The following is a 27872-nucleotide window of genomic DNA, read 5'->3' as shown; positions in this document are numbered from 1 at the left end:
TTATTGGTGTCTTACCAATGATGAAATGTCCTTCCTGGTGCCTCTATTGAGATTCCATTCACCTTTCAGGGTCTGTTACAATGCCATATGCATAATAATATCTCCATGAAGAATTATAGTATATGTTTTGATTTCTCTTATAGTGCCACACTCAACCCTGAGTTATAGGTGTTTGTCAGATTTCCTACCCTACCCGCCAGTGTGCATGCGTGCTACATCACCTCAGCCATGTCCACCCCTCTGTGACCCTATGGACTGTAGCCCAGCAGGCTTCACTGTCCATAGGATTCTCCAAACAAAAGTACTGGAGTGGGTTGCCACGCCCTCCTCCAGGGGATCGTACTGACCCATGGATGGAACCTGCTTCTCTTGAGTCTCCTGCATTGTCAGGCGGATTCTTTACCACTGGTGCCTCTTGGGAAGCCACCTGCCCCCAGATTAGCTACTAAGGAAGCAGTAATTATCTCACTTTTCCCCTTCCATCCGCACCCACCCAATACCCAGCATGGGACCTCATTAAATGTTGGTCAGGTTGAAACAAATGACAAAGTAAAGTAGCCTGAACCTCAGTGTCCTTAAAAGTGTATGTGTGCTCTCAGTCACTCAATTGTGTCCAACTCTTTGCAGCCCCGTGGACTGTAGCCCACAAGGCTCCTCTGTCCCTGCCATTGTCCCTGCAAGAATTCTGGAGTAGGTTGTCATGACCTCCTAAGGAGATCTTCCCAACCCAGGGATTGCACCTGAGTCTGAGTCTCTTGCATCTCCCGTACTGGCAAGTTCTTTATTACTAGTGCCACCTGGGAAGCCCTTCCCTAGAAGTACAAAGCTTGTATTGTCCTATGCAAATGAAGTGGGAACGTTGAACTCCATATGTGGAAGTTCATAATGACAATTTTTTCTTAGTACAAAGGGAACATGCAGCTGCTAAACTCTGCCACAAAGTAACATTTTGAGGGGAAAGAAGCCAGTGTAAACCCACAGTATGTACAAAATCAAAATCAGAAACTCTGAGTTTTTTTTTAACCACTGAGTATAATTTTTTAGTTTATTTGATATGATTTTTCTAGGCTGTAGTTCAATTCAAACCAGTTCTTCATTTGAACCCAATCCTACAGTTCTCTACTGTACTCATTAGCAGCCACTTGGCAGCTTTAATTTGGCTTACTCTGGATGGCATGGAGAAAAACATTCTTTTATATGTCTTTTGGAGGGATATGTTTTAGGTGAACTTTTTTATATGTCTTTGTCTAAAATGGTACATTCTTTACTGAATATGGAGGACTGACCACTTCGTGTTACATGAAATGAAGTTTACTAGAAACACCCTTTTTTTTTTTTACTTTACAATTCTCTATTGGTTTTGCCATACATTGACATGAATCCACCACGGGTGTACATGCATTCCCAAACATGAACCCCCCCCACTCCCCTCCCCACAACATCTCTCTGGGTCATCCCGTGTACCAGCCCCAAGCATGCCGTATCCTGCATCGGACTTAGACTGGCGATTCGATTCTTGCATGATATTACACATGTTTCAATGCCATTCTCCCAAATCATCCCATCCTCTCCCTCTCCCTCTGAGTCCAAAAGTCCGCTATACACATCTGTGTCTTTTTTGCTGTCCTGCATACAAGGTCATCATTGCCATATTTCTAAATTCCATATATATGTGTTAGTATACTGTATTGGTGTTTTTCTTTCTGGCTTACTTCACTCTGTATAATCGGCTCCAGTTTCATCCATCTCATCAGAACTGATTCAAATGTATTCTTTTTAACGGCTGATTAATACTCCATTGTGTATATGTACCACAGCTTTCTTATCCATTCATCTGCTGATGGACATCTAGGTTGTTAGAAACACCCTTAACTTTGGAATCAGAAGACCATGCTGTAAGATCTAACACTTCTATTAGGATTCATGTGACCCTGAAAACAATTTTTCACCCTATCTTTTAGTTATCTTAATCATATAAATATAATAGATGTCTAAGGATCATTTCAGTCTTTGCATTTTTTGATTCTGGGCTCACTTACATTTAAGGCCATTCTTTCATCAAAGGTAATGGAGTTTATCCAAAATGTGGATTGCTATATACATACCAATGAAGTAGAGTCTCAGAAAATTGATTGGTAGTCCATTGAGTCACTGAAACAGGAAGGTGGCTTTCTGGCTAAAAAAAAAAAATATATATATATATATATATTCCATTCATAGAAATGAACAATCATAGTAGCATGTTAAAGATTCTAAAAGTCTTCCCCCATTTAAATGTTTACCCTTTAATACAGTTTATCAGGCAATTAACTATAAAAACTTTTTGTTTTAAATGTCTCATGACCATCCAGGAAAGTACACTTTTTAGCAAGATAAAGATTAACTACAAACTCAATTACCTGTTTTCCCTGTGCTTGTGGATTGCTCTGTGCTTGTGGATTGCTCTGAGTTACTCGTAATAACTGATCATGGCTTCATCCTCAAAAGTCTTTTCTTACTTTCTCTGGCCATAGACTCCACGTGTGCCTCAAAGTGAAGGCCTTGCCCAGTCCTCAACTGATCAGTTCTCCAGTCTAGATTTTTCACTGCTAAAGAGCTGTCTTCTTTTGCATGCCTCCCATTATATCAAACACAACCTAGTTCAAAATGAAATGATTATTTTCTTCAACCCACAGTAAAATTTTGGAATCACCTAAAAGCTGATTTCTACTGCTGTTTTGATCGTTTTCCAAAATTGACTGCCTTTGAAATTTTAAGAATGTTCTTAATTTTTACATTTCCTTTGACTAATGCAGTTGACAGAATTGGATTCCCCAATATTAACATGTTAAATCTTTAATTACCAACCTGATGGCATTTGAAGATGAGGGCTTTAGGAGGTAATTAGGTTTAGATGAGGTCATGAGAGTGGGGCACTCATGATAGGATTAATGCCTTTGTAAGGACAGACACCAGAAAGCTTGCTCAGTACTTGTGGGGGCAAAAGGAGAAGGTGACCATCTGCAAACCAAGAAGAGAGTTTCCACCAAAACCTGGACTTGCTTGCATTCTGATCTCAGAGATCCAGACTCCAGAAATATGAGAACATAAATATCTTTTGTTTAAGCCACCCATTCAATGTATTTCATTACGACAGCTCAAGCCAAGACAGTCAACTTGCTTCTTCTTTTCGTAAGAAAAATATTATGATGTTTCCCAGGAATTTTGCCTTTTCTCCAGTTTCTCTTTACTCCTAGATTATCCTACAAAAACCAGGCTAACTTTTCTACAAGAGGAAGGCTGTCAAGTTGGTAATACAGCACCATTCTTATACTCTTCTCCCTGATGAGAAATGAAATGTGCTTCCGACTTCTGATTTCCAGGTCTTCATGTAAGGAGCTTGGATGTTGCGATATTATCCTAGCAACAAGTAAAGGCTAACAGACAGTAAAATCAACAATTATACTAGGATCCATAAAAGAGGTTGAGACTACAGAGCAAACCAACTGCTTCCAAGATTGGAAAGATAAAGAGATGAATACAGGTTGGCTTGGCTTATGAAGCAGAGACCTGTGAGCAGAAACCATTCAGGGAATCAGTGCAGAGGTAGGAAAACCTGAACTGTAGTCAACAAATTGCATTTGGCTCAGTATGGACAATTCTGAGAGTTAAAAACTTTCAGTTGGTGGAGGCAGCCATAGAGGGGCACACTCAATATTGTGAGATTTACATCTAGGAACTCAACTGTGTTATCACAGTACGTTTTAGAGAAAAATCTACTCATGCTTCTTGCAGGGGACAGGAAACCATTCTGAAGCATACTAGAGAAACTTTGTTCTTCTTAACAAGGCTCATCTTCAGGAAAAATTAACTAACCAGTGCCTAAGTTGATTAGTGTTATCAGAGACTAAGTGACTTGGGGGCAGGGACCTGCAACTTTTATGACTTTACTTATTGGTTTTAATTTTTTTTTTCAAGAGGACTAGAGTCTTTGGGACTTCCTATATGTAGTATCATGTCATCTGCAAATAGTGACAGTTTTACTTTTTCCTTTACAACTTGGATGCCATTTATTTCTTTTTATTTCTAATTGCTGTGGCAAGGACTTCCAATATTATCTTGAATAAAAGTGTTGAGAATGGCAATCCTTGTCTTTTTACTGATCTTAGAGGAAAAGTTTTCAGCTTTTCAGGGTTGAGTATAATGTTAGGTGTGAATTTGTCATAAATAGCCTTTATTATGTTGAGATATGTTTCCTCTATGAGTGGTTTGTTGAGAATTCCTGTCATAAATGGATGCTGAATTTTGTCAAATACTCTTTCTGCATCTGTTGAGGTAATCTTCATTTTTTTAGTGTGGTGCATCACAATGATTGATTTATGAATGTTAAATCATTCTTATATCCCTGGAATAAATCCCACTTGATCCTTGGTAAATAATTCTTTTGCATGCATGGGTTCATGCTCAGTTGTGCCCAGTTCTTTCCAACCCCATGGATTGTAGCCCACAAAGCTTCTCTTTCCATGGAATTTTCCAGCATACTAGAGCAGGTTGCCATTTCCTACTCCAAAAGATCTTCCTGATCCAGGGATTGAACCTGAGTCTCTTGAGTCTCTTGCATTGGCAGGCAGATTCTTTAGACTGTGTCACCTGGGAAGCCCATATCATTCTTTTTAATACACTGCTAAATTTTACTAATATTTTGTTGTGGATTTTACATCTGTATTCCCAGGGATAGTGGACGATAATTTTCTTCTTTTGTAGTGTCTTTGGTTTTGGTTTTAGGGTAATACTGTTCTCATAAAATAAATTTGGAAATATTTCTTTCTCTTCAATTGTTTTTTGAGAAGGATAAGTATTAATTCCTCTTTAATTGTTTGTTAGAATTCACCTGTGAGGTCATCTGGACCTGGACTTTTATTTTGGGGAACTTTTGCATTACTAGCAAATCAGTCTATTCAGATTTTTTATTTATTCACAGTTCAGTCTTGGATGGTTGTACGATTCTACATACAGTGGAAGTTATCCATTTTCTCTAAGTTATACAATGTGTGGTAAAATGATTATCTATATTATTCTCTTTTGATCCTTTGAATTTCTATGGCAGTCAATGTAATTTCTCCTTTTATTTCTAACTTTATTTCTTTGAACTTTTTCTCTCTTTTGCTTTTCTTCTTGATGAGTCTCACTAAGGATGTGTCAATTATGCTCTATCTTTCAAAGAAACAAATCTCAGTTTCTCTGATCTTTTTTATTTTTTAGTCTATTTATTTCTGCTCTGATCTTTATAATATCATTTCTACTAAATTTGGGCTTGCTTATTCTTCTTTTTTCTAATCCCTTTAAGTATATATTTAGATTGTTTATTTGAGATTTTTCTTCTTGAGCGAGGCCTGTATCACTACAAACTTTCCTCACTGTACTGCTTTTGCTTCATCTTATGGATTTTGGAAAGTTGTGCTTCCATTTTCATTTGTCTCAAGGTATTTTCTTTTTAATTTCCTTTTTAATTTATCCATCAACTTATTTTGTGTTTAGTAGCATGCTGTTAAGTTTCCATGTGTTTATTTTTTCAATTTTTTCTTGTCATTAATTTCTGATTTTATATATTTTCTATCAAAATATGAAGGACAATTTTACAAAACCAGAGCAAACCCTCCTAAAATTTGTATGGAACCACAGAAGACCCCAAAAAGCCAAAGCAATCTTGAAAAATGTACCAAACATAACACAGCCAAAGCTGGATGTATCACATGCTCAAATTTGAAACTATACTACAAAGCTATGGTAATCAAAATAGTATGGTACTGGCACAAAAACAGATATGTAGATCAATAGGACAGAGTAAAGAGCCCAGAAATAGACCCATATAAATATATTCACTGATCTTTGACAAAGGAGTGAAGGCAATACCATGCAGCAAAAAAAATTTTTTTTTTAAATTATGTCCTTCCCAAAAATTAACTCAAAATTGATTATAGATCTAAATGTATAATGCACAAATATAAACCTTCTAGAAAATAACATAAATGACTTTGGATATGGAAGTAGCTTTTTGGATACAATACCAAAGGCACCATCCATGAAAGAAATAAGTGATAAGCTGGACTTCATGCAAATTAAAAACTTCTATTCTGCAAAAGACAATGGGAAGATAATTAGAACACAAGCAACAGACTAGGAAAAATATTGGCAAATGGCACATTTGACATAAAAAATTTTTACCCAAAATATGCAAAGAACTTTTAAAGCTCAAAACTAAGAAAACCAACATCCCAGTTTAAAAATGAATAAAGACCTTAACAGAACCTTACCAATAAAGATATACAAATAATAAATATGCATATGAAAAAATTTTCTATAGCATATTTCATCAGGGAATTGCAAATCAAAGGAAAAAGGAAATGCTAATATGCTTTTATTAGACCAATATCCAGAACACTCACATCAAATGCTGGCAAGAAGGTGGAACAATAAGAACTTTCATTCATTGCTGATGGGAATACAAAATGGTGAGGCCACACCAGAACATGGCTTGTTGGTTTCTTACAAACTTAAACTGCTCTTACTACACCATCCAGCAATCTCATTCCTTGGTACTTCTCCAAAGAAGTTGAAAATTAGTTTTTGCACAATAACATGCACCCAGCTTTATTGGTAATTTGCAAAACTTAGAAGAAGCTATGACATACATTAGTAAGTTAATAACTAAAGGAACTGTGGTACATCCAGATACTAATGCTAAAAATGCTAAAAAGAAATGAGCTATGAAGTCTTGAAAAGACAGAGAAACCTCAGATGCATATTACTAAATGAAAGAAGCCAATCTGAAAGAAGCCAGTCTGAAAAGACAGACTACTGTGATTATAATTATATAACATTCTGGGAAAGGCAAAACTTTGGTGACAATAAAAAGATCAATGATTGCCAAGGGTTAGGGTGGGGAGGGATGAATAGATGGAGAACAGAGGATTTTTGGAAATAAAAATGCTCTATATGATACCCTAATGGTATATACTTCTCACTACTCATTTCTCTAAATCCATAGAATGTACACTACCAAGAGTGATTGCTGTGGTCTTCAGGTGATTATGGTGTGTTGATATAGGTTCCTCAGTTGTAACAAATATACCACTATAGTTAGGGATATTGATAATAGGAGAGGCTATGCTTGTTTGGTGGCATAGGGGATATTGGAAATCTCTGTTTTTTGTTTTTTTTCTTCTTAATCTTGCTCTGAACTTAAAAGAGCTCCAAAATATAAAATCTTAAGAAAAAGTTTTTTGTAGTTACCTCAAATATTGTAATTGTTATTTTCCAAATTCTTTTTGAAATGAAGCAGAGATTTTTATGACTACACTCACATACATGCACACATAGATACATCTGAGTCTCTTTCTCCAAGAATGAAAAGTCAAAGCACTTTAGTGTTCAAAGATCCCCAAATTCCATCCTTGTTCAACCTTGTTTTCCATTACTCTGTAATCTAGACCTTTTGCATGAGCCAGTTCAGCCAAATTACTATTCTATAAGAATATTTGAGTCATCCCTATTTCTTTCAGATCATCCTATTCTGCATCTGAGATATCTACATGTTTTCTATTCTTCAAGACCAAGTCTCAATCCCACTTTCTCAATGACTTCTTTCCTGTACATTATAGGTTACTGTGGTTTCAAATTTCTTTCAATTTCTATAGTACAGTGTTAAGTGTAACTTACTCTCCCCTCTAATCACATAGAGTCTTAATTCTTGAGATTAATAATCTGTGTGTCTCCTTGTCCTCTTGAGCTGCATTTAACAAATGATTGAGGACAATATTATAAACAATTTATATCCTCAGAGAACATCTATCACAGTTCTTTCTATGGAAGAGGTGATCAGCAAACACTTTGTACATGGGCCAGATATGCATGAACCCACCTCTACTTTGAAATTACAGGATTAAAATCCCAAGTATGTGTTTGTGGATGTTTTAAGAAAAGATACAGATTCTAACCATAGTCTTGCTTCTGATTTTCTTTGCAAAAGTTTTATCCACACATTAAATGAAGCAATGGTACTATATGATTTAAAGGGCCTTTCTAGCCCTGGTTATCTATGGTTAATAGAAGTTAGTTCTCAGAAGATCAATGCAGCCGCCACCAAAGTAACAGAAAATGGATGCTACCTGATGTGTTTAATAAGTAAGCAAATTCTCCATAAGCTTTAGCCTCCTCAGAAATTCAAATGGACTAGAACTCTTTTCCAGTATAGTCTATTGACTGAGGTATGGAGGAAATGTCTGGGTTTATAGTTAACCTGTGCATATGCAGGGATATTTAATTTACAGTATAGCCTAAGGTTATTGCTGTGGCTGAGTGTTTCACAAAGTGCAGGTATGATGCCATATGAAACATTGAAAGAACTCTTATCATCAAAACCACCTCTTTAGTAAGACCCTGTGGCCTGTCATGTTAAGAGTCCCCATTAGTCTGCCTGATGGGTTAAAAACCTGAAAGGACCTTAGACTCTTTTAGAAGTCCCCTCCAAGACTGGTCTTTGGAGTGACTCTCTGCTTGATTTGTAGCCATGGTGCTTTCTTCCATATGAGCTGAAATGAAGGTTTTGAAATACTTTTTGAAGTCTCTCCACCCTTATAAGAGTAAGAAAAAGTTTGTATTTCATAGAGGAACATGGCATATTTATACCAAAAAGGTGCACGTGTGAAAGTGTTTGCTTTGCTTGTTTGCTTTTCTTTACATTTCTCACAGTGGACTGGTTTGGGTAGAAAGTTAAATTTTGTGTCATAAATGCAAAATGGAAGGGAGACCAAAATGAAAAGATATTGGAAACTGTAATAATATGGGACTTCCTTAGTGGTCCCATAATTAAGATTTCACTTTCCAGTGCAGAGAGTGTGGGTTCAGTCCCTGGTGGGGGAGCTAATAATCTACATGCCTCCCAGCCAAAAAACTGAAACATAAAATAGAGGCGATATTGTAACAAATTCAGCAAAAGACTTTAAAAATGGTCTACCTCAATTAAAAAAAAAGAGAGAAATTGCAATGACTAAATTTTTCTGTACACTCACTAAACTCTAAAGCTCCTCCCCAAGTCATCAATTTTGGCAAGCTATCTCTAGTGCTATCCTAGTACTGTTACAATTTTTACTGAGGCAAAGCCCATTATCTTACTTCTTTTCCCTGACACATACTCTTCCATCTGTGGTCCACTTAGGATACCTGAGTGCTTAGGAGAGAAACAGATCATAAACCCAAACTTTGAGTCTCAGTCCTTGGTTCTCCCATTGCTTCTCATCTATGACAAGCATTTTATACCCGTCACTTTTTTATTTCACAAAACCATGTGACTACCATACAGAAAAGTTTGGAAAAGCTTTTCTATTCTCAAGAAATAAAAAATCAGTGTCAGATCTATATGACACTATTTCACTGCCGATTTTTAAAGGATATCATTGAAGCAGAAAGCCCAAATCTAGTTTATTTGCATTTGCAATCATTTGTCAGTCGTTTGACAGATAAATTAAAAAGATTGCACCTTTGTACAGCTCAGAGTGAAAAAAAAAAAAAACAACCATGATCTGGCTGCTGATGGCTACAGAAACATAACTCTGGTTGTAAGCAATTAGGCTGTTGGCTCGAGCAAAGTGATGGCTAGCTAGAACTTTTTTAATGGGTCACTAGGGATAGCCAGCATTCATCTCCATTTATCATAATGAAAACCAGGCAGAAGTTAAGCATGCGTGAACAGTTAGAACAACAAACTTTGTTTTTATACCATCGAGTTTATTAAGAGCCACTCAGTCTGTGCAGGCACTATTTCCCCATGAAGCTATATCTCATTGTTTATATTATAATGTGTTCTTGTAAATAATAGTCAACTACTTTTGTACTGGACCTAAGGTGAGGCAGGGGTTCATCTTCAACACTGCACAAGAAGAATTGAATATATACTTGATAAATGATCATTTTTATTATTTTAATTTTTATCAGTAGTATTGTAAAGTGTGTTGCAAACTACACAATAGTATACAAGGGTAAATTCTTGTTAACAAGCTCACAAACAAAATGGTGCGCACATATATGGGAGTCACAAAGGAGAGTGCAGTTCTGAGCTCACAAGGAGAAATATTAGATTTTTTTTTATTTATGTATTTTTCAAAATCAGACATGAATAAGATTCTTTACATGTTAGTAATGACTACTACAATAGACATGTGACATCGGCAAAACTGGAGTTGGAAATGAGTGACAACCACCTTCCAAAGACATGTTCAAAGAAGTTTAAAGCTGTGTCTCCAAAAACAGTAGCAGGAAGCAAATGTCGGAGAGGTCTTGGCCCAAACTTACTTTTCGGTAACCATTAGTCATTCTCTGACACCTCAAGGGAGACTTCTGGACAATACCACAGAGGTTGAGATGCTTTCTCAGTAGTGCAGTCTTACCCTGTCCTAATATTTAAAACCAAAAATAACAGTGGCATACCAATAAACCACACATCAATTTCATTTGATAAGTGGTAAACAGGACTTGTCCACATTGCATCACTTAGACAGTCCTCTCTCCTCACCCAGCAACCATCCAAGTCTTGGCTGCTGTCTTGTTAGGAACTTAGACAATACACAGACAGCTTGAGAGATTTGGTCCAAATTAAGCACACACACATTTTTTGGCTGGTACTTTGAGTTCCCTGTGTGTGTGTGTGTGTGTGTGTGTGTGTGTGTGTGTGTGTGTTCCTCAAAAAGTCAAGGACTTTTTGTTTTAAATAGTCTCTAATATGAAATAATATGTTTAAAAGTTTTGCTTCTTTACTTTAGTGTTTTCCTTACCCTAAAAGATGGTTTTTATTTAGATAAGAAATCTTCTAGCATGCTTAACTGATAGATTTGTTGTTCCACAGAGCTCATTTGATGGTGGCGAGTTACTTTATGTGTTTAACATTAAGTTGTAAACATAAGATTAAAACTGCACCAGAGTGTTTAGAAAAAAACAGAAGTCTATTAATCAGGCTCAGGACAATAAATAAGGGTATAAGCTGTTTGGCAAAAGAAAGTGCTTTAAAACACATATGTTTCCTTTCCAACTTATTCCTCAAGAGAAAATGTTACTCTTTAAATGTGTCATTCCTCATCTAATCCTTACCAAACAGCATTTTGAAAGCTACAAATATTTACTGATAACCATGACTACACTTTAGACTAACATTCCAAAAATGCAAAGATAAGTTCCCTTTCTATATTAATATGGACACCTAATTTGTGAATTAATATATGTTCTTTAAAGCTAAAAAATTCTATGTGTTCTACCTTGACAAGTAGGAAAAAATTTAATTACTAGAAATTTCCTTTACTGTGGGGCATTATCTTTTGAGTAAATTATACCTTCTCTGTGTCCAAAAGAACTGAAGTTACCTTGCTAAATCAATTATTTCTATAAGGAGATTTTTGAAATGGGGGAAAAAAAAAACAACCTCAAAGAAAAGAATGAAAATATACTAGCTTCAGTTTGATATACTAGAACACAACATAATCCAGTTACTGCAAATGAGAATAAAATTTAGTTCTGAGCTTCCTAGTAGTCAAGACAATAAGGACAATAAGACTATAAGTTTTTAGCCCATAAATTTTTAGTGTTTTGCATGATATGCTATAATCTGGTGACTCCCCTTCCCTCCAGCTAGTATGATTATACTGCTAATCAAAGCTTAAAAATTCCACTATGGCTTAGAAATGAGACGTCTTCACTGTCTATTTACATGTTTGGTAGTAGATAAGAAACTTCACATGGGGTTAAAAATTCTCTTAAGTTACTACTGTGAAATTTTAAGCAAAGAGCCAAGATAAAAATATATTTTAATAGCATTGCATCAAACTGTAATGCATGGAATTGAATGAATTCCCAAAGTGAGGGTGATAAAAATAGAGAAAGAATTCCCTTCTTTATTGAAAATGTTGCTTGAATATAGGAATTGAAATTACTTATTTCAGGCTTGATGTTTTACCTTGACTGTATAAAAAGGCTTCAGAAGATGCAACACTATCTTAAATATTCTGTTTCAAAAGTATACAGTGTTCTCAACGTGCTTTAATGTGTTTCAGAATCAATCTCTTTCCTTTCTTATACATGTATTACAAGCTGTTCTAAACTCATATTCAAAATGTTTGAGCTTCATATTTATGCTAATTCAGAAGCAAAGGAATTAGTGCATCTTCCTTAAAATAAGTTTGAACATTTTAGAATTGTTTCATTTTGGGCTATGTGTCTGCTTTCTGAATTGAGAAACATTGCTATGTCAAGAATGGGCAAAAATGGAAAGGAGGAGAAAGGAATGGAAGAGGGATGGGTGAAAGGGAGGGGGGAGGTGGCCAACCTGTGCTGTCCTATTTTTATTTTGTTATGTAAAAACATTACCTCTGCTCTGCATTACTGAAATGTTCTCCTGCCTGCTACCCAAGATCTTTCTCCACGTAGCAGTCTGAATTATCATTTGAAAATATGAATTATGTATTACTTAAAATTCCTTAATGGTTTCCTCTTGCACTTAGTTTTGTTGTTGTTCAGTTGCTCACTTGTGTCCGACTCCTTGTGCCACCACGGACTGCAGCACGCCGGGCTCCCCATCCTTCACTATCTCTAGGAGTTTGCTCAAACTCATGTCCTTTGAGTTGATGATGCCATTTTCAAACTCTTTACCATAACCTACAAGCTATCTGTTCTCTGACTTCTCAAGTCACTCTCCCTAGTCTCCACTCTGCTTTTGAAACATGTCAAGACTTTTTCCATTTCAGGGCTCTTGCCCTTGACTTTCTTTTGCCTGAATCACTCTTCCACCTCTTCTGCTCATGACTGGCTTTTCAGCATTTAAGTATCAGCTCAAAAATCCCATTGCAGAGTCCTTCCTTGATGGATTCATCTAAAGGAGTCCTATCCCAACCCAATCAGCTTGTACTGGACTGTCTGTTCATTCATTTCCTCATAGCACTTAATGCAATCTACACTTACTTTCATTAATGATTTATTTATTTAAAGCTTGTCCGCTTGGATGAGACCATAAGCACCTGGAAAGTGGGGTTTTGTCTATTTTGGCTGTGTAGTTATTCTCATTGACTTTCACAGTACCTGGCATAGATTTAGTGCAAGATAAATATTTGCTGAATAAGTGAATGAGTGAAATAAAGAACTTGGTATGGCTGGAGTTCTGGGTCTATCTGTGTTTTCTTGAATAAGAAGATAGGAAATTATAAAATTTCTAGGAATTTTTCTAGAAATTTCCTGGGAAAAGTTGCATAGTGGTGAATAGGAATAGAAAGATAGAGCAGGGGCCAAATCCTGCAATGTCTTGAATGCCATGGAGCATAGTTTCTGAAATTACCTCGGTGGTCATTGGATAGCTATTGAAGGTTTTTAAATAGTCAATGTATATTTTTGAAATACTACTTTATTATTTGTTGTGAAAAGCCATTTTTGAGTCAGTAGAGTCTGATTCCAACACAATGGACATGAGTTTGAGCAAACTCCCAGAGATAGTGAAAGACAAGGAATCCTGGTGTGCTGCAGTCCACAAGGTCACAAGAATCAGACACAACTTAGTGACTGAACGACAGCAAGAGTCTGATTCACTCACCAGTGGAAAGAGTAACTTCCGAACATCAGCAGGGTGTTGATTTAATTAGTATTTTTCCATGCAGCATGGCTGGCAGGAGAAAATGTTTGCCTTAGCTCTGCATAGCCTGAGATGAAATGGCTCAGTGCTTCTCAAAGGCATTTCTTAACAGTATTTCTCATATCACAGTAGAGCAACAAACTCCCTTAAACTTGTCATGCCATCTTGTTGAACCATCCCCCTTTCTCCAGCTGTTCTTTATTTTACAGTTTATATTTCTAATGCATGGAGTTACCCTCACGTTAGAGTTACTCTCTCCTGTGGGTATATTTTAATTTGTTCTTAAAGGAAATCCAATTTGAAGCCTTTAAAGGCATTTAGCTTCTTATTTGTTTCAGTGGAATAGTGGGTAAAGTCTTCCTTAGCTGAAACCTAATACTTATAAGACCCTATAATAATCTCCATCTACAGTTCAGCTGTATATGTAGCATACACATGTTGACCTGGACTTTTCCCACTGTGTTAGGTGTGTGTATCTAATTTCTAAAAAGGTCTACACAGATATCAGGCTTCCAGTTAAAATAATGGCCTGTTTTATAGTCTCTGGCAGGCAATGCTAGTTTCCTGAACTGGTTCACAATAATTTAAAAGCCAGTTTTATGGATTAAACTTAAGTCATGAAATCTTCTTTATATTTATATTGGAGAACATGGGATTGTGTTTAATAATGGGCTATAAATAGGGAAAGCACCAAATAAACAAAAAAACTAATGTGGTCAAATTTAAGAGAAGGAACCAATTTGTCAGTGTTGGCTGACCATTTTCAAGAGCTACTGAATCACATTCATCAGTGATAAACAATATTGGAAGCTCTCAGTGTGAATAATAACTTCAGAGATTTTGCTATTAAGCTTCCATCTTTTTAGTCCATTATAGCTTGTGAAGCATACTCATATGTAACATACCTTTTGATTTGTGTGTAAATATTTGCTTCTTAGAACTTGTTTTTATCTTTACTTGGACATATCAGAGACATCATCCATTTATAAAGTAGATGGAAAAAAAGATAAACAAGTCCTGTGGTCCCTATCCTCAGAGAGCTTTACTAGGAGTAACAAGTATAGTCAGCTAAGTGCCATGTATGGCAGAGTCTGATCAGTGTCAGTAGAGGAATAAGGGTAAGATGATAAGCAGTGCTTGACTATAGCTTTAGGGTTGAGGAAAAATCTCTTAGAGAAGCCAGGATTTAAGCTTGCCTTTATAGGATATGTTAGATTTCAATAAGAAGAAAAACAAAAAACAAAAGATCTCAAGATCAGGGTGCAGTCTGAGCAAACCATGAAGGTATGAAGGTGAAAAATATATAGAATTTTATCTATATTCATTCAATGTTAATGGCTGGTGTTATAAAACTAGAGTGTGTCAGTGCTAACCTGTTATGTTCATAAGTTATAGTCGACTCTTAACTGGAGGCCATTTTCACTGACCACATGTACCTTATTATATCCTCATAAATTATATTTTTATGGCAGTTGCAGACTATACATACTCAGCATTAATGAGAATATGTTTACATCCTTGAAATTAATAGATCATATATAAATTGTATCCTGTTATTTATTTTTTCAAGGTTTAGTGATTCCTGAAGCACTATCAATAAATCCTTCCAAAATCCTATGTAGTATCAATAAATTCTTCCAAAAGCTTATGAGGTAGGTGGTGTTATGGGGGTTTCTCAATGTAGAACCAAGACACAAATGTTTAAATGACTTTTTTCAGGTTCATTTGTTCAATCAGTGTAAATATATTCCCAATTTAGAACCTCTTCCTTTGTATCTATATATTTGTCATTATGTAAAGTCAATATAATTTATATTTGTCTGTGTTGGTGTATAAGAATTGAGGGAATTTTAGTTAATGAAGAAACAAGAAATCCTAAATTAGTGATTTTTGACAGCAAAAATAATTCCTGAAACCCCTGACATGAGAACAAGAGTAAAGGTGGCAGGCAAAACTGGTATCAGGGAAGATTTAATGAAGGGAAGAGCAGTAGCTAAGAATATGCAAATTTAAAAGGGAAGGCTTTACTATTATTGGACAAAGATAAGAATGTCAGATCTTAAAATAGAGCAGTTTATGTTTTCTATAGTGATGGATAAGATTTTTTTATATATCATGAAATAGCTCAGGATTTCTTACAGATACTTGAGGGCCAGACTGTCAAAGGCCAACTCAGTTGAATATTTTATGCCTTCCATGATTCCATATTTACTTCAGTAACAGTGAATTTCATTTCTCAAAACAACACAAGAGAAGACTCTACACATGGACATCACCAGATGGTCAACACTGAAATCAGATTGATTATATTCTTTGCAGCCAAAGATGGAGATGCTCTATACAGTCAGCAAAAACAAGACCAGGAACTGACTGTGGCTCAGATCATGAACTCCTATTGCCAAATTCAAACTGAAATTGAAGAAAGTGGAGAAAACCACTAGACCATTCAGGTATGACCTAAATCAAATCCCTTATGACTATACAGTGGAAGTGAGAAATAGATTTAAGGGACTAGATCTGATAGACAAAGTGCCTGATGAACTATGGATGGAAGTTCGTGACATTGTACAGGAGACAGGAATCAAGACCATCTCCAAGAAAAAGAATTGCAAAAAAGCAAAATGGCTGTCTGAGGAGGCCTTACAAATAGCTGAGAAAAGAAGAGAAGTGAAAAGCAAAGGAGAAAAGGAAAGATATACCTATTTGAATGCAGAGTTCCAAAGAATAGGAAGGAGAGATAAGAAAGCCTTCCTCAGTGATCAATAAAAAGAAATAGAGGGAAACAACAGAATGGGAAAGACTAGAGATCTCTTCAAGAAAATTAGAGATACCAAGGGAATATTTCATGCAAAGATGGGTTTAGTAAAGGACAGAAATGGTAGGGACCTAACAGAAGCAGAAGATATTAAGAAGAGGTGACAAGAATACACAGAAGAACTGTACAAAAAAGATCTTCATGACCCAGATAATCACGATGGTGTGATCACTCACCTAGAGCAAGACATCCTGGAATGTAAAGTCAAATGGGCCTTAGGAAGCATCACTATGAACAAAGCTAGTGGAGGTGATGGAATTCCAGTTGAGCTATTTCAAATCCTGAAAGATGATGCTGTGAAAATGCTGCACTCAATGTGTCAATAAAAGAAATTAAGGAAACAATTCCATTCACCATTGCAATGAAAAGAATAAAATACTTAGGAATATATCTACCTAAAGAAACTAAAGATCTATATATAGAAAACTATAAAACACTAATGAAAGAAATCAAAGAGGACACTAATAGATGGAGAAATATACCATGTTCTTGGATTGGAAGAATCAATATAGTGAAAATGAGTATACTACCCAAAGTAATCTACAGATTCAATGCAATCCCTATCAAGCTACCAGCAGTATTTTTCACAGAACTAGAACAAATAATTTCATGATTTGTATGGAAATACAAAAAACCTTGAATAGCCAAAGCAATCTTGAGAAAGAAGAATGGAACTGGAGGAATCAACTTGCCTGACTTCAGGCTCTACTACAAAGCCACAGTCATCAAGACAGTATGGTATTGGCACAAAGACAGAAATATAGATCAATGGAACAAAATAGAAAGCCCAGACATAAATCCACACACATATGGACACCTTATCTTTGACAAAGGAGGCAAGGATATACAATGGAGTAAAGACAATCTCTTTAACAAGTGGTGCTGGGAAAACTGGTCAACCACTTGTAAAAGAATGAAACTAGATCACTTTCTAACACCACACACAAAAATAAACTCAAAATGGACTAAAGATCTAAATGTAAGACCAGAAACTATAAAACTCCTAGAGGAGAACATAGGTAAAACACTCTCCAACGTAAATCACAGCAGGATCCTCTATGATCCACCTCCCAGAATTCTGGAAATAAAAGCAAAAATAAACAAATGGGATCTAATTAAAATTAAAAGCTTCTGCACAACAAAGGAAAATATAAGCAAGGTGAAAAAAACAGCCTTCTGAATGGGAGAAAATAATAGCAAATGAAGCAACTGACAAACAACTAATCTCAAAAATATACAAGCAACTTAGGCAGCTCAATTCCAGAAAAATAAACGACCCAATCAAAAAATGGGCCAAAGAACTAAATAGACATTTCTCCAAAGAAGACATGGATGGCTAACAAACACATGAAAAGATGCTCAACATCACTCATTATTAGAGAAATGCAAATCAAGATCACAATGAGGTACCACTTCACACCAGTCAGAATGGCTGCGATCCAAAAGTCTGCAAGCAATAAATGCTGGAGAGGGTGTGGAGAGAAGGGAACCCTCCTACACTGTTGGTGGGAATGCAAACTAGTACAGCCACTATGGAGAACAGTGTGGAGATTCCTTAAATTATTGCAAATAGAACTGCCTTATGACCCAGCAATCCCACTGCTGGGCATACACACTGAGGAAACCAGAATAGAAAGAGACACATGTACCCCAATGTTCATCGCAGCACTGTTTATAATAGCCAGGACATGGAAACAACCTAGATGTCCATCAGCAGATGAATGGATAAGAAAGCTGTGGTACATATACACAATGGAGTATTACTCAGCCATTAAAAAGAATACATTTGAATCCGTTCTAATGAGATGGATGAAACTGGAGCCAATTATACAGAGTGAAGTAAGCCAGAAAGAAAAACACCAATACAGTATACTAACACATATATATGGAATTTAGAAAGATGGTAATGACGACCCGGTATGTGAGACAGCAAAAGAGACACAGATGTGTAGAGCAGACTTTTGGACTCTGAGGGAGATGGAGAGGGTGGGATGATTTGGGAGAATGGCATTGAAACATGTATACTATCATGTAAGAAACGAATCACCAGTCTATGTTTGATGCAGGATACAGGATGCTTGGGGCTGGTGCATGGGGATGATCCAGAGAGATGATATGGGGTGGGAGGTGGGAGGGGGTTCATGTTTGGAAACTCATGTACACCCGTGGTGGATTCAGGTCAATGTATGGCAAAACCAATACAGTATTGTATAGTAAAATAAAGTAAAAATTTAAAAAAATGTCAGCAAATTTGGAAAACTCAGCAGTAGCCATGGGACTGGAAAAGGTCAGTTTTCTTTCCAATTCCAAAGAAAGGAAATGCCAAAGAATGCTCAAACTACCACACAATTGCACTCATCTCACACGCTAGTAAAGTGATGCTCAAAATTCTCCAACCCAGGCTTCAGCAGTACGTGAACCATGAACTTCCAGATGTTCAAGCTGGTTTTAGAAAAGGCAGAGGAACCAGAGATCAAATTGCCAACATATGCTGGATCATCAAAAAATCAAGAGAGTTTCAGAAAACACCTATTTCTGCTTTATTGACTGTACCAAAGCCTTTGACTGTGTGGACTACAACAAACTGTGGAAAATTCTGAAAGAGATGGGAATACCAGACCACCTGACCTGCCTCTTGAGAAGTCTATGTGCAGGTCAGAAGGCAACAGTTAGAACTGAACATGGAACAACAGACTGGTTCCAAATAGGAAAAGGAGTAAATCAAGGCTGTATATTGTCACCCTGTTTATTTAACTTCTATGCAGAGTACATCATGAGAAACGGTGGGCTGGAAGAAGCACAAGCTGGAATAAAAATTGCTAGGAGAAATATCAATAACCTCAGATATGCAAATGACACCACCCTTATGGCAGAAAATGAAGAAGAACTAAAGAGCCTCTTGATGAAAGCGAAAGAGGAGAGTGAAAAAGTTGGCTTAAAGCTCAACATTCAGAAAATGAAGATCATGACATCTGGTCCCATCACTTCATTGCAAATAGATGGGGAAACTGTGGAAACAGTGGCTGACTTTATTTTGGGGGGCTCCAAAATCACTGCAGATGGTGATAGCAGCCATGAAATTAAAAGACGCTTACTCCTTGGAAGGAAAGTTATGACCAACCTAGACAGCATATTCAAAAGCAGAGACATTACTTTGCCAACAAAGATCCGTCTAGTCAAGGCTATGGCTTTTCCTGTGGTCATGTATGGATGTGAGAGTTGGACTATAAAGAAAGCTGAGCACAGAAGAATTGATGCTTTTGAACTGTGGTGTTGGAGAAGACTCTTGACAGTCTCTTGGAGTGCAAGGAGATCCCACCAGTCCATCCTAAAGGAGATCAGTGCTGGGTGTTCATTGGAAAGACTGATATTGAAGCTGAAACTCCAATACTTGGGCCACTTGATGCGAAGAGCTGACTCTTTTGAAAAGACCCTATGCTGGCAAAGATTGAGGGCAGGAGAAGAAGGGGACGACAGAGGATGAGATGGTTGGATGGCATCACCGACTCAATGGACATGGGTTTGGGTGGCATCTGGAAGTTGGTGATGGACGGGGAGGCCTGGTGTGCTCTGATTCATGGGGTAACACAGAGTCAGACATGACTGAGTGACTGAATTCAACTGACACTTCAAAATGGTTGTAATGTAATTTGCATTTCATTGTAAAATGACTAGTGCTAGTGTGACTATTCACTTTTCTGAACTGAGGTCAGACTTTGTCTATAGATATTCTCCATGGAGAAAACATAAGGCAAAATGTATTAAATCAAGCAAATTTAATTTCATTTTGTTTTAAAAAAATACACCATTGCATGTTACGTGGGGAACAGCATATTAAGTGGTTTAAGAGGAGATTTATAGTGTCTTTGTATTTTATTGAAAACCTTTCTTTTTGTATTAATGAGAATTCAAGTTATAAGTTTGGAATCAATTTCTTAATTAAAGAAACATAGTAGTACATTTTCTGTACAATATTTAGCATCTCGTATGGATTGGAATAATTAATTATTTTAAAATCTGTGTTCTTCATATTCTAAAGCCTTTATAGCAAACTTGGTATAGTGGAACATGTCCCCAGTCACATACTTCAGAAAGTCACAGTTTATTCCTCTATTGTCAGGATTAAAAGCAAAAGGAACAAGCAGAAAATCAGAGAAAAAAGACAAAAATATTGAAAATGTGAATCGGACATGGCATAGCATTGGCAGTTTTTGATTTTGATCAATCACAAAACAAACAGAAGTATGTTGATTCAATTTGCCAGGAAACACAGATGGCTTCGAAATGAGGGAGAAGAGAACAAACTTAGAACAAAGCATGTTTATCCATTTTCACCATAGCCAAAATACCCATACCCACATATCATTGTAGGAGCACTTGTTTATTAACCTCCTGCCCTTTAGTGTGGAGGCTGGGTGGAGGGATTGAACCCAGCCTTGGCACTTTCAGTCTCTGAACCCTTGGACTGGTACTGAATGTGGTTTAAAAATATTTGCCTTCATTTGGTCCTTTTTTTCCCCCTTCTTTATAGCTTAACCAGATGGAAAAGGCAGTGGCGGCAGCACACACATTTTTCATGGCCAACCCCGAGCACATGGAAATACAGCAGAACATCGAAAATTACAGAACGATGACGGGCGTTGAAGACCTCCAGCTGGTAGACCAGGAGGCCAAACCACACCTGGTGAGATTTGGAGATCCTGAACTAACCATGAGGAGCTAAGTGCTACCAAGGTTCAATGGATTCAGAGCAAATTCCTATGAGTGGATATCTCACATTGATTCTCAATTTCCAATACAGTATCATGTTTATACTTTAAGAGTCTCTAGATGAAACATTGTAGTGCAGGGTTAAAAATATTGAGAGAGAAATGAAAATTAACTTAGAAAAGCAGTATTATGTGGTGAAAAGTAAGACATGATGTAAATATTTGTAGCCCTTTCTGAGCTTCAGCCTTCCCCTGCGCCCCAATGCCTCCCACCCACAGCACTTCAATTTTACCCACTGGAGTTGAAACCCATGTGATTTGCTCAAAGGCATCCTGTGATTTCCCAGCAACCAATTCAGTGGTTTTTACAGGGTACCCATACATTTCAAATTTTGATTTTTTTAAAGCTACATAAAGCTGAAGCTGAAGCAGGAAGCTGAAGCACCAATACTTTTGTCATCTGATGCAAAGAGCCAACTCATTGGGAAAGATCCTGATGCTGGGAAAGATTGAGGGCAGGAAGAGAAGGGGATGACAGAGGATGAGATGATTGCATGGCATCACTGACTCTGGACACGAGTTTGAGCAAACTCTGGGAGATAATGAAGAACAGGGAAGTCTGGTGTGTTGCAGTCCAGGGGTTGCAAAAGGTCACACACAACTTAGCGACTGAAAAACAACAACAAAGCTACATAATTATTCCTTCCCAGGAGGCTCAGTGGCAGAGAATCTGCCTGTTGATGCAGGGGATGCAGGAGACATGGGTTCAATTCCTGGTCGGGAAGATCCCCCAAGGACATTTCTTGTCCCCCAAGAAATGAAAACCTTCTCTAGTATTCTTGCCTGGAAAATGCCATAGACAAAGAAGCTTGAAGGGCTACAGTCCACAGGGTCACAAGGAGTCTGACAGAACTGAGCGACTGAGCATCAGTTCAGTTCAGTCGCTCAGTCATGTCAGACTCTGCGACCACATGGACTGCAGCATGCCAAGCTTCCCTATCCATCACCAACTCCTGCAGCCTGCTCAAACTCATGTCCATCGAGTCAGTGATATGATCCAACCATCTCATCCTCTGTTGCCCCCTTCTCATCTTGCCTTCAGTCTCTCACAGCATTAAGGTCTTTTCCAGTGAGTCAGTTCTTCGCATCAGGTGGCCAAAGTATTGGAGCTTCAGTTTCAGCATCAGTCCTTCCAATGAATATTCAGCACTGATTTTTTTGAGGATTGACTAGCTTGATCTCCTTGCAGTCCAAAAGACTCTGAAGACTCTTCTCTAATACCACAGTTCAAAAGCATCAATTCTTCGGCGCTCAGCCTTCTTACATCCATACACGATTACTGGAAAAATCATAGCTTTGACTATCCAAACCTTTGTCGGCAAAGTAATGTTTCTGCTTTATAAAATGCTCTCTAGGTTTGTCATAACTGCTCTTCCAAGGAGCAAGCATCTTTTAATTTCATGGCTGCAGTCACTATCTGCAGTGATATTTGAAACCTAAGAAAACAAAGTCTGTCACTGTTTCCATTGATTCCCCATCTATTTGCCATGAAGTGATGGGACTGGATGCCATGATCTTCATTTTTTGAATGTTGGGTTTTAAGCCAGCTTTTTCACTCTCCTCTTTCACTTTCATCAAGAGGCTCCCCAGTACCTCTTTGCTTTCTGCCATGCAGAGACGGAGCATGCATGCATACAATTATTCCTTTAAATGAAATCACCATTCTCAAAGTATGACCTTCAAGGGACTGAAGAAAAAGCTAAGAGAGGGAGATTTTAGATGGAAGTTTTTTTTTCTTCTTTTTAAAAAAATTGAACCAGGCTTGAAAATGAGCATCTCATCCATCCACATGTATCCCTGCCCTTGGTTGCATAGCCCTACCTACATTCAAACAGGTTAGAAATCAAAGTCTTGAGTGATCTCAGGAAGAAAATGAAATTGATTGATGCTGCAGCAGTAGGCTTACTCAGTCAGTCCTTTCTCATTTATAATGAGTTGAAGCCAGCGACTGGACTGAACTGAACTGAAGCCAGGGCAGTTACCCTTTATCTCCCAGTGTGACCCTTTTTCATCTTCCACAGTGAAAGAATCCCCTGCCCCACTTCCTAAGTGATCTAGAATCTGCCTGCATCTTGCCATTCAAGTTCTTCTTGGGTGGTCTTAAAATTTTTATTTTTTCTGTTTCTTTATAGGAGAGTTACAGTGCAGGAGTCAAACATTACGAGGCCGATGACTTTGAACTAGCTATCAAGTACTTTGAACAAGCTTTAAGAGAATATTTCAATGAAGACATGGAGTGCAGAGCCCTGTGTGAGGGTCCTCAGAGATTTGAGGAATATGAATACTTAGGGTACAAAGCTGGTCTCTATGAAGCCATTGCAGGTAAAGATTATTTTTTCTTTGATTTTCTGATTGTAGGAACACTAGATGCCAAACTGTTCCAACAATGTAGAAGTATGTATTGTAAAAATTAAATAGTGTAAAAAGATTCTCATGTACATATCACATCATGTCTCTCATGAATTATTTTCCCTAGTTTAAATTTTGGTGCTCCCAAGATTTTTCATGTGCATACTTAAATATCTATGTACTTATTATAATTATTATTTAATTTTTATTGAAATAAGTCAATATTATAAATACTGATTTTAAGTATATGTTTTGTTTTTGTTTTACTTTGTGCTTAACAACATATTGTGGATTTCTTCTCATGTAAGTACATGTAGATCTACCTTACTGTATTATATGGGGAAAGCATAATTTATTTGACCAGTCTTTTACTGATAAATATTAAGAAAGTTGCAACTTTTCATTTTTACCCATGTAGTAGTGAATAACTTTGTATGCTGCTGCTGCTGCTGAGTCACTTTAGTCGTGTCCGACTCTGTGGGACCCCATAGAGGGCAGCCCACGAGGCTCCCCCGTCCCTGGGATTCTCCAGGCAAGAACACTGGAGTGGGTTGCCATTTCTTTCTCCAGTGCAGGAAAGTGAAAAGTGAAAGTGAAGTCATTCAGTCATGTCCGACTCTTAGCGACCCCATGGACTGCAGCCTACCAGGCTCCTCTGTCCATGGGATTTTCCAGGCAAGAGTACTGGAGTAGGGTGCCATTGCCTTCTCCGATAACTTTGTTTAGTTTTCTTCAATTACTTAAATGAATAACTTATTACATACAGGGATTTAATATATCACAAAGTGACATTAACTGAGGAGGTTAACTAGTTAACCTAACCTAACTTTATGGTGGGAAGTGAGTTCTCTGCTGCATATGAAAAAATACACAAAGACAAATTGTATTATAGTAATACAATATTAGTTTATATTGTATTATATTAGTTTAGTATTAGTTTAAATTGTATTATACTAACATAAAAAATAGAACTGTTAGAAGAAAATGTAAGAGAATACTCATATAACAAAAGGATAGTTCTCAGACAAAAGATGAATTTGAAGAAAAAGATAGAATTTAAAAGATTGATAAGTACAAAAGATATTATAAATCAAGTTGACTTTTAATGGTAAGTGGAAAAGTTGCAAAATGTTTATAGGTAAACAGTTAATATCACTAATATTTAAATAGTGTGAATTATTATTAGTAACAGTTTATTTTTGCTTGTTGGTAGTAATAACAATAAGCAACATTTTTTAGCAGTTGCAGTATATATTTTATATAGTTATATCACTTTTATATTTCTTTTAATCCTCTAAACAACTCCCTGTGGGTATTGTTATTCACCCTCTTCTCCCCTTTTAAGTGAGGAATTTAGACCTCAGAAAGATTAAGTAATGGGATTAAGGTGAAGTTGAGAATCAGTCCTAGGATTTTCTCACTCTGAAGCCCATACTTTGAAGATCTACACAGCTGAAAATTGACAAAGTTTATTTAGTCAATAATAAATCTTTAATGCATATTTGTTGAGTGTATACTATGTTCCAAGTTATAAAAGCATGAAAAACAATGTTCACCGGCACCCAGACTCACAGAAATCCAAATTAATAAAGTCAATTTGCTTTCCCCAGCTTCCAGTGTTTTCTGTCTTCATCGAAAACATCACTCATCTAGTAGCTCAAACCAAAGCCCTAGATACCTTTAACTCCCACATTTCCTTCAATTCCTATTCATTCCCCTCCCACTTGTTACTAAACTTTGATGGAGGTTGCTTCTTAATAGCATTTAAGAGTTCCTAATTCTTTCCACTCCTTTTGCTACTTTTCTGGCTCAAATCAGCAGTGTATTTTAACTAATCTGCTGTGATAGCCTCCCTCCTGGTCCTCATGTTCTGATCAGGTTTTATTCTGTAGAGCAGACGGACAGTTTTCAAAAAATGGGAATTCTGCTTATAGACATACTGACATCCCTAGACACCCCAGTGGCTTCCATTGCACCTGAAATCCAAAACCTTTAACAAAGACTTTCATCACTGCATAATAGTATACATTTTCCTCTCTTTTTCCCTCTTTAATCCACTCCTGCTGTACTTCTTTTAATTCCTAGGGTATGCCATACTCATTTCCACTCATAGGAAATTGAAAATATTTTCTATCACTTGGCTATTGTCCAGTCTTCTTAAGTACTTAATCCTCAGTGCCTACTTATGCTAGTGGTGGTTTAGTTGCTAAGTCATGTCTGACTCTTGTGACCCCATGGTCTGTCACCCACCAAGCTCCTTTGTCCATGAGATTTCCTGGGAAGGAATACTAGAGTGGGTTGCCATTTCCTTCTCCATGACTTACTTACAGTGACTGGCAAATAGCAGGTGTTCCGTGAATATTTGTTAAATGAATAGGAGGAAGGAAGAATAGAAGAAAAGGATGAGGGAAAGAAGGGAGGAGATGATATATCCATCAATCATATTTCAGATATTAAAAGAGCTAATAATACTCTGTATTTGTGAAAATATAAGTCAAAGTGTTGAGGTTTTTTAGTGGGATAATTAGGAAATGTCTATCAAAATTTAGACTAGGAAATAAACTGGAAATCAATTCGCATTTGTTTGGCCTTTTTTTTTTTACATTTTAGAAATGTACATACCTACACATTTCAAACTGATAGCCATAATAAATCTAGTTATAATATGTCATGATACAAAGATTGTTGTTGTTGTCGCTAAGTTGTGACTCTTTGCAACCCAATGGACTGTAGCATTCCAGGCTCCTCTGTCTTCTACTATCTTCCAGAGTTTGCTCAAACTCATGTCCATTGAGTCAGTGATGCTGTCTAACCACTAACCATCTCATGCTCTGCCACCCCCTTCTCCTTTTACCTTCAGTCTTTCCCAGCATCAGTCAGTCTTTTCCAATGACTTGGCTTTTCACATCAGGTGGCCAAAGTACTGGAGCTTCAGCTTCAGCAATGCTTTCAGTCCTTCCAGGGAATATTGAGGGTTGATTTCCTTTAGGATTGACTAGTTGTATTTCCTTGCAGTCAAAGGGACTCTCAAAAGTTTTATCTAGCAACACTATTCACAAGCATCAATTCTTCAGTGTTCAGCCTTCTTTATGGACCAACTCACATCATAGCTTTTACTATATGGAATTTTGTCAGCAAAGTAATGTCTCTGATTTTTAATAGCTGTCTAGTTTTGTCATAGCTTTTCTTCCAAAGAGCAAGTGTTTGTTTTTTTAAATCAATTTATTTTAATTGGAGGATAATTACTTTACAATATTGTGATGGTTCTTGCCATACATCAACATGAATTGCCACAAGTATACATGCATCCCACATATCCTGAACCCCTCTCCCACCTCCCTCCATGCCCTATCCCTCTGGGTTTTCCCAGAGCACTGAATTTGGGTGCCCTGCTTCAAGCATCAAATTTATCCTAGTCATCTATTTTATATATGGTAATATACATGTTTCAATGCTATTCTCTCAAATCATCCCACCTTGCCTTCTCCCACTGAGTCCAAAAGTCTGTTCTTTACATCCATGTCTCCTTTGCTTAGTTTTATGGCTGCAGTCATGTTCTGCTATGATTTTAGAACCCAAGAAAATAAGATCTGTCACTGTTTCCACGTTTTTCCTTTTCTATTTGCCATATAGGCTATTTGATACAACCTCTATTTGATATAGGCTGGTATCAAGATTGCTAGGAGAAATGTCAACAACCTCAGATATGCAGATGATACCTTTCTAATGGCAGATAGTAAAGAGGAATTAAAGAGCCTTTTGATGAGGATGAAAGAGGAGTGTGAAAAATCTGGCTTAAAATTCAACATCAAAAAACTAAGATCATGGTATCTGTTCCCAACACTTAATGACAAATAGAAGGGGGAAAAAGTGGAAGCAGTGACATTTTTTCCCTCAGGCTCCAAAATCACTACTGACATTGACTGTGGTCATGGAATTAAAACACACTTGTTCTTTGGAAGGACAAACCTAGACAGCCTATTAAAAAGCAGTGACATCACTTTGCCAACAAAGGCCCCTGTAGTCAAACCTATGGCTTTTCCAGTAGTCATGTACAGATGTGAGAGTTGGACCATAAAGAAGGCTGATCTCTGAATAACTAATGCTTTTGAATTGTGATGCTGGAGAAGACCTTTGAGAGTCCCTTGCACTACAAGAGGAATCAAACCAGTAAATCTTAAAATAAATCAGCCCTGAATATTCACTGGAAAGACTGATGTTGAAGCTGAAACTCCAGTACTTTGGCCACCTAATGTGAAGAGCTGACTCATTGGAAAAGACTCTGATGCTGGGAAAG

The 27872-nt window shown here is 37.1% G+C and overlaps 1 protein-coding gene across 1 annotated transcript in view; it reads left to right on the top strand.

Moving 5' to 3' along the window:
- P3H2 (prolyl 3-hydroxylase 2) overlaps window positions 1–27872 on the top strand; it is a 179709-nt gene that overhangs the window by 109805 nt on the left and 42032 nt on the right. Inside the window, exons 2-3 of the mRNA XM_040253206.1 lie at window positions 20989–21141; window positions 23359–23548. Coding sequence (XP_040109140.1) covers window positions 20989–21141; window positions 23359–23548 — 343 coding nt within the window. The remainder of the gene's footprint in view (window positions 1–20988; window positions 21142–23358; window positions 23549–27872) is intronic.

This window comes from Oryx dammah, unplaced genomic scaffold (assembly GCF_014754425.2).
Source record: "Oryx dammah isolate SB20612 unplaced genomic scaffold, SCBI_Odam_1.1 HiC_scaffold_2, whole genome shotgun sequence".
Classification (NCBI taxonomy): domain Eukaryota; kingdom Metazoa; phylum Chordata; class Mammalia; order Artiodactyla; family Bovidae; genus Oryx; species Oryx dammah.
The sequence above is the reverse complement of the archived record's forward strand: the minus strand, read 5'-3'. Positions and strand labels throughout refer to the sequence as shown.